This window comes from Cucurbita pepo, chromosome 7 (genome assembly GCF_057944985.1).
Source record: "Cucurbita pepo subsp. pepo isolate OVF chromosome 7, ASM5794498v1, whole genome shotgun sequence".
NCBI lineage: Eukaryota > Viridiplantae > Streptophyta > Magnoliopsida > Cucurbitales > Cucurbitaceae > Cucurbita > Cucurbita pepo.
In genome coordinates, this window is record NC_141804.1 from 3,922,309 (window position 1) to 3,934,116 (window position 11,808).

Below are 11,808 nucleotides of genomic sequence, written 5' to 3' on the forward strand. Positions count from 1 at the left end.
GGAGAGGCAGGGCACGTGCTGGATTTAGCAGCTAGATGGAAGGTCTTAGCATGTGCCCTTTTTCACCAACTTGGATTCTCTTTCTTTTCAGAACAAATTTGTATGCCTCTAGGTTGAATGAAGGGTAATTGTGTTTTCTTGCTTCTTTGATTCTAACTTGAATGCTTCAGCTGATGTTCAGTTCAGTTTAGATAGGGAATTGAGGTATTAGTTGTCACTGTTGTTTACATTGTTTGAACTTTGAACACTTTTGATATGATTTAGCGTATGTTTAATAGAATATGTGTGAGATTCTACCTCGGTTGGAGAGAAGAATGAAACATTCTTTATAAGAGTGTGGAAACCTCTCCCTAGCGGGCGTTTTAAAAAAAAACATTAAGGAAAATCCCGAAATGGGAAGTCGAAGGAGGACAATATCTGCTAGCGGTGGGCTTGAGTTGTTATAAATGGTATTAGAGCCAGACGCTGGGCGATGTGCCAGTGAGGAGGCTGAGACTCGAAGGGGGGTGGACATGGACGATGGGCCTCGAAGGAGGGGTGAATTAGATTGGGGGGTCCCACATCGATGGGAGAGAGGAAAGAGCGCCAGTGAGGACGCTGGGCTCCGAAGGGGGTGGATTGTGAGATCCCACATCGGTTGTAAAGAGAAACGAGTGTCAATGAAGATGTTGGGTCCCGAAGAGGGGTGGATTGTGAGATCCCACATCAGTTGGAGAGGAGAACGAAACATTCTTTCTGAAAGTGTGGAAACCTCTCCCAGACGCGTTTTAAAATCTTTGAGGAGAAGTCCAAAAGGAAAAATCATAAATACTGTATAAGGCACTCTTTTGTGAGGATTAGATATGCATACAATTATAGCAATAGCAAACAATATCAAGAGACTAATTTTTTTTTAAAAAAAAAAACGGGATCACTCACTCATTACATGCCATGGATTAGGGTCGTCTATCTCGACCCTAACCGACACATGGAAATATTGACCACTGAACTCGTACGTTGATGATCCGTTCTAAAAAAAGCCATGGTCTGTCAGTATCGCCCTAAAGCAACACTTCTCCCACTGATGTTGTTGGACATGGTTAAACCGTCCCGATAAAAAAATCAAAACCTTAAAACAATAATATTTGTTAATTTTTCAATGCAGCAATTCCAGCAACGACCGACGAGGAAGTCAGCAAGGGCAACAGCTAGATGGTGATTGAAGTCATTAAAGAGGAAAGTAAGTGTCATGACGTGATTAAAGAGGATGATGCTATCATCTAACATGTCAAAAATAGTAGGAACGAACGTAAATCTAAAGCCAAGCAAAAACGAAGTGATAGTGTCGTCTATGGTGCTAGAGACAAACCTAATAGGGTCAATGAGGCTTTGAGCCATGACCTCAAAACTTGTAGTTTTGACCCGTGTCTCTAGAATTAAGTTTTCAATGTTTCAGGTTGGCATATGACTCCTCACTTATTTTGATGTGCTCGGTGTCATATCAAATATGTTTTAAAATGTACTATAGGAGAGTAGAGATGTCCATTTAATCGGCGGAGAATCTCCATTTAAATGAGGAATATGGAGGGAACAAGGAGAGATTTCTCTCCGTTAACCAAACAAGATCGAGAATGAGGATAACATTCCTTGCTCCATCCCTAACCTTAACCCTAACCCTGGCCCCGCCCCGCCCCGCCCCGCCCCACCCCACCCTACTTTTATTTATATATAAATATAGTGTTAGAAGACTCTTTGTTTCTAAAATTTGAATTTTTAGAAATTATGTTGAAACGTCATATTATATTTTTATTTACAAAATATTATTTTATTTATTACAATGTTTTACATTAATAGAAATTATATTAGAAAATAAAAATTATCCATAAAAAAAATATTTTAGAGGTATATATAATGGAAAACATTCAGCATGAAATCTCTATCTTGATTCTCGAGAAAATAAATGAAGAATTTCATGAGAATAGATAATGAAATAGTAGATAGAGATGGAGACGAGGAAGACTTCTCTGTACTCGCATCCGTCCCATGGACATGATGTTGACTCTTCACCACCATAGACCTCATGGTCTAAGTGAGCTATCTCCTGACACATGCGTGTCATGACGTGGGCAAGCGTTTTAAGAGAAGTGTCTTAGGCATCTTCTTTTGAGATTGAGATTCGAAGGATATTGTCGAGTGGCAAAGGTGTGCTGATGTTGCACATTTTCCCATGAGTCAAAGGTTGCTTTATTAGAATCAGGATTCGCACGATCTGTAAAAAGGATTCGTCATGAACTCAAAGGAACTCACCTCAAGGATGCTCGGATAGATAGATATTCGAGAGATCCCAAATACGAAGTAAACTCATGGTTTGATTCTTGATAAGTGCACTCGAGCAAACTGCAAAGGCGAACGACATCACAATGTTTAGGGTGGTATCATGAAGCATTGGTGAGACTTGATAGCTTCCAATCGACTTAAGACTTGCCCTGAGTTATTCTGACAAGTGCTTGAATCACCTAATAAAGTACAAGTTTTGTTTGACCCAACAAAGAGTTTGAATTCCTCTGAATAATGTCCCCAAATCGATGTAGAAGCATGAGAGTCATTTCATCAAGAACCATAAAATTCAAATAAGATGCGACATTCCATTGGAAGGACCTTAACCTAGAAAAAAGGTAAGATTAAGCCTTACGACTTGACCTAGATTAAGCTTAAATTCTCCTTAATGCTAACCACAATCATGATTCATGGTATCAACCCGACTTGAAGAGTACGATCATGACACTCGATTCTCGAGGAGCTGGATGAGAAGAAACTCTCATGTTCGATTCAGTAGTAGAGATGGAATTGAGACATAACCATCAACTATAACCCAAAAACAACCAGATTTCGTAAACACCATAGAGGAAGAATGAAAGGAATATCTTATCAAGGCAATCATATTTGCTTAAGTAGATACGCTATTCAAGCACTTGAACCCGCTTAAATCACATCTAGACAAATCGAAGCAGTACGAAGGACAATGACACGACATTCAACACATAAACATGTTTGCCATTTGAAATGCCAACATATACATTGGAAAAGGATTTAGTGGACAAGTTGATACTGATTAATTTGATTTATAATCAGTAATCATTTCACTTAATTGTCGTTGATTGGCAAAATCCAACTATAATTGATTGAGAATTGACTGCTTATAAAGCAATTAAAAGGAATCAACAAAAACTCATCTAATTCCATCTCTCATCATCACAAGATTGGACCTAACAAAGTCATTTTATGGAAGAAAAGATGAACACAAAGGATGAACTAAGTACTCGATAATATCCTCCGATGCAGCCAATCTCAACCCGACGCGCCATCAACGGGTACTAAAATGAAAAATCAGCAATTCAATCTTCTAGATTGGATAGAACCTGAAGCTGCTTCGTTCTTATGAAGTCAGGCCTCAAAACAAATCCAAATTACAATAAATGCTTATATATATAACTAATATGCACATGAACTTATGAAATCATATATTAGTTCCAAGATGATGATAGACCCACTAACCACACAAAGCACCACAGACTTCTTCCTATACACCCAAAATGCTGGGAGTTTACTATGAAAGAATCATATATTGATTCTAATTTTGACTTCTTTTTACAAGTTTTTATTCCTAAGTAGATGCTTAAACCCGATTCAAGCACCCGTCAATCAATCCATGACGACTACCTACCACTCTCCAGAGCGTCGGTAGCGTGTAAAAGTTTATAAACACTGGGGAAGAAGAAAGGTCTTCCATATTCCTTCTCCACCATCTGGAGCGACTCAAGACCATCTGGCGTCTCTGGTGAGCATGACAATGACCTGCAGCAGTTAAGTACCAGAAAACTTTTAGATCAACTGCAAACAATGGAAAGCAATATATGTTCATGTTTACAAGTCGATCGATATTCAACTTCCAGAAAATAAATGTCATGGGGTGGATGCGAGAGGGGGAGGAGTGCAATTTGCTAACATTCTACGGTATAGAGTTCGCATCATAAATAAACGTGTTCATTGGGACGACTTCTCATTTGATATAATGATAAGGATTAAAAGTTTAAGAGATACAAACACCCAGAGGGAGTGAAAAAAAATTAAAAACACCAAAGACAACCATGAAGAACTTCTCATAAACCTAACAAAACACACTCCTATAAAAAAAATGACTATTATTGAGCTTTGCCACCATTTTGAGAAACTTGAGAAATATAACTTCTACTACGGCGAAGCAAGTATTGTTCAGCATTTGTTTATATTAGAGAAGAATCTCTGAATTCTTTTGAAGATATTCTACTCTATAAAGCACTATTTCATGACAGATCAATTCCAGCCACCCATCAAGGTGTGCAATCCAAGCTGAATATTTGTTCATAAAAGCGGTTTTTGACTTCATAAAGGAGGCTTCAACAACCAAGGCACAAAGGAATGCACCATGAGACTATTTGAGGAGAAACACGACAACCCCTAAAAGAATAAATAGGTGGATGAATGATAATTAAATTCCATGGAATTAGTGCAAAAGCAGCAGCTCTCAAATATAGACAATAAAAGTCTTCTTGGAAATGAAAACACCTTAAGAACTTCTTTACGCTTCTTATTTGGTCCAACACGTGTTGGCGAGCTTGCTACCCATGTTTCATATTATTTCCCAAAAATCTAGTCATTCTTTCATATTTGATCCAACACGGAGTTTCTTCCTACCCATGTTTAGAAGGTCAAACAACACATTTAGTAAACCATCCTGGTTGAGACTTGAACTTAGATAAACGAGAAGTACCAAAGGAATCTCTACCTTCCTTGAGAAATTTAGAATCAATCAGCATATGCAGAACATCTAACAAAAAAAACTTCCAAACCAACCAAGATGGGACATGGAAAAAGGGAATGGTTGTTTAAATGTAATATTTTCAACAAAAGTTTGACTTCCATGATGAGAGAAAGATGCTAACCAATACCAATCAGCTGAGAATTCAAAAAATGGGCCTTAAAACTAATAACCTAATCTGGAAAAATGAAAAAACAAACTCCGACGGCAAATGGAGGCTAAAAAACGAGGAGGACGAGGGGAGAAAAGGAGAGAGGAAAGAGCGTTTATTTTACCAAGATCCTTGTTGGGAAGGGTTTTTCTCCCATCGTTCTACCCGTGCTTCTTCTTATTTTCCATAAAGTAAAGGTATTACTTGTGTCTTTTTGATCCAATGTCTCTATCTAAATATATTACATACAGTTGGAAATCTCACATACCCCTAATTCCAACGAGATATTCTAAAAGCACAAATTAAAAGAGAACCACAAAAGTTTATATGCACATATATACAAGTACATCAGAAAGATGCTAAGCTAGGTGTAATAAAAGTTATCAACTTAACTCATTCTCGTATTCCAATTTATTTGGAGTCTTGGGAAGATTACAGCGAGCACGAGTTTCCATTCCTTTGTTTATATCACTCTTTCCGTAATGGACACGACTTCAAGATTTCCTAGGTAAGGCCTAAAACTCAGCTGTATGAGAATGAACAAGGTAAATTTCCATACATCTTTCATTTCCTCTCCACTCAGACAGCTTAGAGGGTATATTTGGAAACAGTAAATGTATTTTAACTCATCCGCTAACCCAGGGAATATATTTGTAGATATAATTCCCAGTACTATATAGTTCAAACCAAACAGTCATGTCATTTTCAGACATTCTACACTCTCTTTCTTATGAGCATCCATTCACATCTTCAATTCTACCAACTTCATTCCTCAACTACCACACATAAACTAAAACTGGAGAATTGAGGCGGCCAATCGACTTACTCCCCACAATTAGTTGTTCCCTTAGTATTTGACTCGTATTCCAGAATTGTGGCTGCTATATAATCTATATGAAATAAGATATGAAAGCAAAGAAATTGTCGCAATGATTTTACGATAAACTTTCAAATAGTCATCATCCTGACCATATAAAAATTTCGTAAAAGCTGTGCATTGAGCATAAGACTACCTCTAGAATGCATGATAAATTATTTGCAAGGTTAGATCCGAAGCCCGCCACTCATGTAGCAGCTCCGCTGCTCTAAGTCCTGCTGCAATCTATGGATACCTATGAATGTAGTTAAATTTCAGGTGGTTAGACAGCTGGTGATAAAAATAGGAAATGAAGTTTCAAATATTAACTGCAAAATTTGCTGCTTACCTGATCAACTCCTCACCCAGATGTTTGGTCAGAACCGCTACCTTGTACAAACTGAGAAGGAGAATGAACAACGAACTGTGGTTGTGCTGCAACAGGTGCTGGAATCCCTGATGAAACAAACACGTTTTCCTAATCAAGCATATCTAACATGTTAAAGCATGTTACCTTAGTTTTCCCTCATTCATCACCAGATTAAAAACATGGCACGTGTAAAACGAATAGAAATGTGGCCTAAATTGCATTAAGCAACAAAGATATCTTGATATATTATATCCTCTATGTTCTGTCGTAAAACAAACTTTTCCTCATCATTTGCCCCCGTAGATCCTTATCCAGTTGTCCTTCAGTTCTGATTTCAATATCCCCATGCACCTTAGGTTGCACTTTCTTTCGTCTCAAATAAAAGAAGTTTTCACAGCAAAAAATCAAAAAGGAAAAATAATCCTGTGTCCCCATAAGATATCCAGTTTTCAGTCCTCTCTTGTAACAGCTCAAGCCCATCACTAGCAGATATTGTCCTCTATGGGCTTTCCCTTTCGGGCTTTCCCTTAAGGTTTTTAATATGCATCTACTAGGGAGAGGTTTCCACCCCCTTATTATAAAGAATGTTTTGTTCTCCTCCCCAACTGATGTGGGATCTCACAATCCACCCCCCTTTGGGGCCCAACGTTCTCGTTGACACTCGTTCCCTTCTCCATTCAATGTGGACCCCCCAATCCACCCCCCTTGGGGGCCCAGCGTCCTTGCTGGCACACCACCTTGTGTCCACCCCCTTCGGGGTTCAGCCTCCTCGCTGGCACATCGCCCGGTGTCTGGCTCTAATACCATTTGCAACAGTCCAATCCCACCGCTACCAGATATTGTCCTTTTTGGGCTTTCCCTTTAGGTTTTTAAAACATGTCTACTAGGGAGAGGTTTCCACACCCATATATATAATGTTTCGTTCTCCTCCCCAACTGACGTGGGATCTCACATCTCTTTACAAGATGGTGACATTTCAATGCAGAGAAACTTGAGAGTTCTATCAAGTTTTACTCGTCACATAACTAAGCCAATGAATGATTGTACAAAAGTTGACCAAGACACCTCTTTTAGATTTAAGAAAAAGTTGCTTCCGAAAATAAATGAAAGAAAGAAACAAAAAATGGCCTTAAAAAAAGTATCAAAGGGCCAAACCAAAAGTGAGACTAAAAAAACTACACAATTACACAAGAGTTCCAATTGATGGCAATAAAAATAGAAATTCAAAGAAAAATACCTAAAGCGACTAGACTAAACTCATATTTTAGCCCTAGCAATCAAGAGTTATCTCCGCATTACAATATCAAAGAATAATCTGCATACAAGGCAAAATACCTGAAGGATATGGTGCCTGAATTGTAGGCATTGGAGAAGATGTTAATGCATTAACATTAGGACCACTAAACTGCACGATCTGAGGGCTTGGCATTCCATATCCGTGTACGGCTCCATATCCATGACCACCAGGGACTGTTTGACCTAATTGTCCATAATGATAAATAGTAGGGCTTGCTGACCCAGGCACCCCATAAATCTGCAGGTATTGCTGACCCACACAACGGTTGCATCCACCCAAACGAAAAAATAAAAGACACAGAAAATCAGAGCCAATGAGCATATTATGCTAGAGCTAACAAAAACCTTAAGAAACTTTAAAGATGCCCTGCATATCACCCTACCCTACTTCCACCCTCCGCAAAATGAATTGTACACACAAGAAAAATAAAGCAATAGTGATACCTGTGGGTAGACATACTCAGGTCCATAAGTAGCATAACTGCACAGAAAACGAATGATCGAAAATATTAAAAATGTTTCGACGGTGCAAACTTTCATGGGAGGAAATCAATTTACAACCAGCAGTCCAATGTGATACCAGAAGACAAGTATTCAGAATCCAGTATCCCAATTAATAGAGACCAGAGTATCATATCCTACCAACTTGACTTTCTCACAGAAACATAAATGCGAGGGAAAACAAGAAATGGGACATCTCCAATAATTCTAGCCATGCTTCTTCGCGTTCAATTACATTAGTCTTGGCACATATCCTCAAATACCTACTATGGTATTCCTGCAATTATCAATCACACTGTGTCATATCACTGATCAGGATATAATCAATCCTGATTTCTAGGAGGCGGCAGTGTAACATATCCTAATGAATGTTGCACGGTGTGATTGGTAATATTACCTCTTGTGCTTAAAATGCTAACATTAAAAAAGCATTGCAGAAGATGCACACCAGTCAAGTGATGACCCTCAGCTATCTTAAGAAACGAAGAACGCTAGCATATATGATCCAACATCTTACAACATCTTTCATTTCCTATAAGACTTGATGACAAATAGAGAAGAAAAATAACCAAAAATCTCATAACTTCAAAATTTTGAAAGCAAGCCAAGCCCCACGAGTCATATCACAAGATGTAAAGGTCGTGATATAGCAAAAAGCAAGAAATCTGAGTCAAACAAAATAATGAAATTTCACTGTAATGGCAGGCTTGGCAGGCTTGGATGCACAAAGAGAAACCTCGGGGACACACCTATAAGGAGGATATGCAAGTCCCTGCTGATAAGGATAAGAAACCGGTTGTTGGTAGCCAAAATTTCCAATATAAGCTCCCCTGTTGGGTTGCATTCCTCCAACATAGACTGCAGGCGGTCTAAAACGTCCTGTAAGAATCAACAGAGCAGAAATAAAGACTCATCAATCCAGAGCTTCAAAAAGCACATACCAGGAAAAATCATTGATCATACAATCAAATGTGATTTGCTTAAACAATAAAAAGCCAAATAAGCAAATAATACCATAAGATATAGGTGGCCGAGGCCGGCCAAGTGAAGCCAGATTACAATTGGCTCGCCTGCCATCAATAATTGGAGTAGGATCTGAGCAAGCTCTTCTAGCTGACTCTGGATCCCGGAAAGTCACCTAAAGCCCTCCAAGTAAACAGGAACAAACGTTCAGGTCAATCTAACGTCAAGAATATAAATATTTGTGGATCAACCGTGATAGAAAAAAACGTGTAAAACGACTGCTCTTAGGCTATTACTTTTAGAAAGTAGAAATTAAAAGTATAAAGTTGACAAAAACCCCATTAGAGTAAAAAGAAAAAAAAAAAAACCATTAATACTCACGAAACCATATCCTTTGGATCTCCCTGTATTCTTATCCGTTATAACAACGGCTTCAAGAATCTCCCCAAACTGCTGAAAGTAGTGCCTCATAGTGTCGCTCTGAGTCTCCCAAGCCAAGCCACCAACGAAGACCTTGGTATAAGTGGTATCACCAAAGGGAGAGTTCAAGAACCCAGAACTGGAAGTTGATCCAGAAACGGAACTAGGAACCGGAATATGCTGATAAGCCATTATCAGTGGAGAAATCAAAAGAAATGAACACCCAGTATACAATATAAACAGAGACACAAAGGGTAAGTAGGATTGAATGAAGTGGTGGAGAATTGGTGAATTAGAGAGAAACCCACATAGCAGAAGCAAACCCCTAGGAAAACCCTTGAGAAATTGAGGGAATATACAGAGAGAATCAGGAGAAAAGTGAAAGGGATTGAAAGGGGAAGAAAAGAGGAAAGAGGGAAAGTAAGGCAGAAGAGGAATGATCAAAGCGAACAAGAGTGATCATAATTGGAAATGGAAACCCTAGGAAATAAAATGAGAAAGAAAGGGGGATGAGATGGGCCAGACAGGAACAGAGAGAGAGAGAGAGAGAGATCCAGGGAGTGTAGGAAGAAGGCGGGTTTGATAGAGCTGTACAGGGAAAAGCAGGGAAGAAGAAAACGGAATCGGGAAGGAGTATTAGGATTAAAGTAATGGATAATACAGATACGGAGGAGAAGGCGGCGGTGGCGGCGGAGAGGAGAGGGAGGGGGAGGAGGCGGCGGCGGAGGAAAAACACAAGGAGGGGGGAAGGAAAGGGCTGAGAATTTGCTTCTTCATCGTCGCTGTTTTCTTTTGTTTGATTGACGGCCCCTCGAATCTTACGGGATTTCCATTCAGATACTCCACAGTTTCTCTTTTTTTTTTTTCCAACATTTTTTTTCTTTAAATAAAAGATTTAACCGTCAACTAATTATGATTAAAATATTTAAATTTAATGTAAATATCGATCCTAATAAAGTTCAATAAACTAAGTTTATTTAAATTATGTGGAATTTTTATTAAATAATTAATTTAAAAATTATAGGAAAAAAATTAAATTTATATATATGAAGATTGTATAATTAAATTAGTTTAGCTTCTTTATTAATTATAACTATTTTCATTTCATTTTAATGTAAATCGCTTTTTAGGAATAATAGAGTAATGAAAACTTAATATTTAAGAGTTTATATAAAAAAGAAATTAAATAAATAAATAAAATTCACGGATTAAAATATGTTTTAAATTGGAATAAAAATTATTCGAATGTGAAAAAAAAAATAATAATAATAAAGAAAGCTAATTGGGTAAGAAGTACAATTTAAAAAAAAAAAAAAAAAAAAAAAAAAAAAAAAAAAAAAAAGACAAAATTTATTGAAATTGGTATCTTTGTCTGGGAAAGTCCTCAACAGACAGCTCAAGAGCTGGTCTACGTGTTGGGCACATTTGTCTTTATTTCTTTTTCTTTTTATTTATTTTTTTATATAAAAAAAATCAATTGAATTTCTTACTTCTAGAGGATTAAGAATTTTTAAGGATATTAGGGTATGCAACACCTTTTGAATTTCTTCATAATATTTTGTCACTTTTTTTTTCTTTTTCTTTTTTTTAAAAAAAAAAAAAACAAGAAAGCGGTAAAAGAAAGCAATAAAGTAGTACAAGGCAGGGTTTCAGCGTGTCATGGGCATGCGGCCATGGGCGACATGCTTTGGACAAGCATGACCATGACACTTTGCGTAAGGACTTTGAGACCCTTTCATATGAAGGTGTTTCTAATTTCTTTTCTTGTATTCTCACCATTGCTAATAAAATGTGTTTCCATGGAGAAAAGATGAGTGATGTTAGCATTATTGAGAAAATCCTGCGCTCCATGACTTCAAAGTTTGATTACGTGGCTTGCTCCATTGAAGAATCCAACGATTTGAACATCATGACCATTGATGAATTGCAGAGTAGTCTACTGGTTCATGAACAACGTGTGCAAAGACATACTGTGGAAGAGCAAGCATTGAAGATCACTTTTGATAGCAGTACAGGGAGAACAAATTGTGGAGGTGACACATTTTGAGGTAGAGGACGAGGAGAAGGATGCTGGATAAACTCGATCATATCCATGCTGGAGCTACAATGGTGTACTGTGATAATAGTTCTACTATTAAGCTGACCAGAAATCTAGTCTTGCATGGTTGAAGCAAACACATTAATGTTCGGTTCCACTTCCTCCATGATTTAAGTAAATATGGAACTGTGATGTTACAACATTGTCATATTAAAGAGCAAGTGGCTGATATCATGACAACCTTTGACTCGAGTTGTGTTTCAGAAGCTATGCATGTTGCTTGGTGTATGTCAAGATCCTAAAGTTTGATCTAAAGACTACGTCATCATCAGTTTAAGGGAGTGAATGTTGCAAAAGATTCGATTGCTATTTATAT

General features: G+C 37.8%; 1 protein-coding gene across 2 annotated transcripts; it reads right to left on the reverse strand.

Moving 5' to 3' along the window:
• Positions 1-3,366: 3,366 nt before the first annotated feature.
• On the reverse strand, positions 3,367-10,226 carry LOC111798665 (uncharacterized). Of its 2 annotated transcripts, none has more exons than XM_023681953.2 (8): positions 9,356-10,226; positions 9,026-9,149; positions 8,761-8,890; positions 7,955-7,991; positions 7,550-7,760; positions 6,194-6,300; positions 6,002-6,100; positions 3,367-3,834 (listed from the first exon to the last, which is right to left on the reverse strand). In XM_023681953.2, the coding sequence occupies exons 1-6, from the start codon at positions 9,584-9,586 to the stop codon at positions 6,206-6,208; spliced, it is 828 nt and encodes a 275-aa protein (XP_023537721.1). In that variant the 5' UTR covers positions 9,587-10,226; the 3' UTR covers positions 3,367-3,834; positions 6,002-6,100; positions 6,194-6,205. The 2 variants fall into 2 exon arrangements, with proteins under 2 accessions (XP_023537721.1, XP_086981742.1); XM_087125616.1 differs by lacking the exon at positions 3,367-3,834 and adding an exon at positions 3,857-5,514.
• Between the last annotated feature and the right edge of the window lie 1,582 nt (positions 10,227-11,808).

Excerpts from the sequence above, each read along its gene's own strand:
- LOC111798665 (XM_023681953.2), bottom strand. The coding sequence starts at position 9,586 with ATGGCTTATCAGCATATTCCGGTTCCTAGTTCCGTTTCTGGATCAACT. Across the intron at positions 7,992-8,760 it reads CTTGCATATCCTCCTTATAG|TTATGCTACTTATGGACCTG; the intron begins GTGTGTCCCCGA and ends TTTTCTGTGCAG. Across the intron at positions 7,761-7,954 it reads CTGAGTATGTCTACCCACAG|CAATACCTGCAGATTTATGG; the intron begins GTATCACTATTG and ends TGTGTGGGTCAG.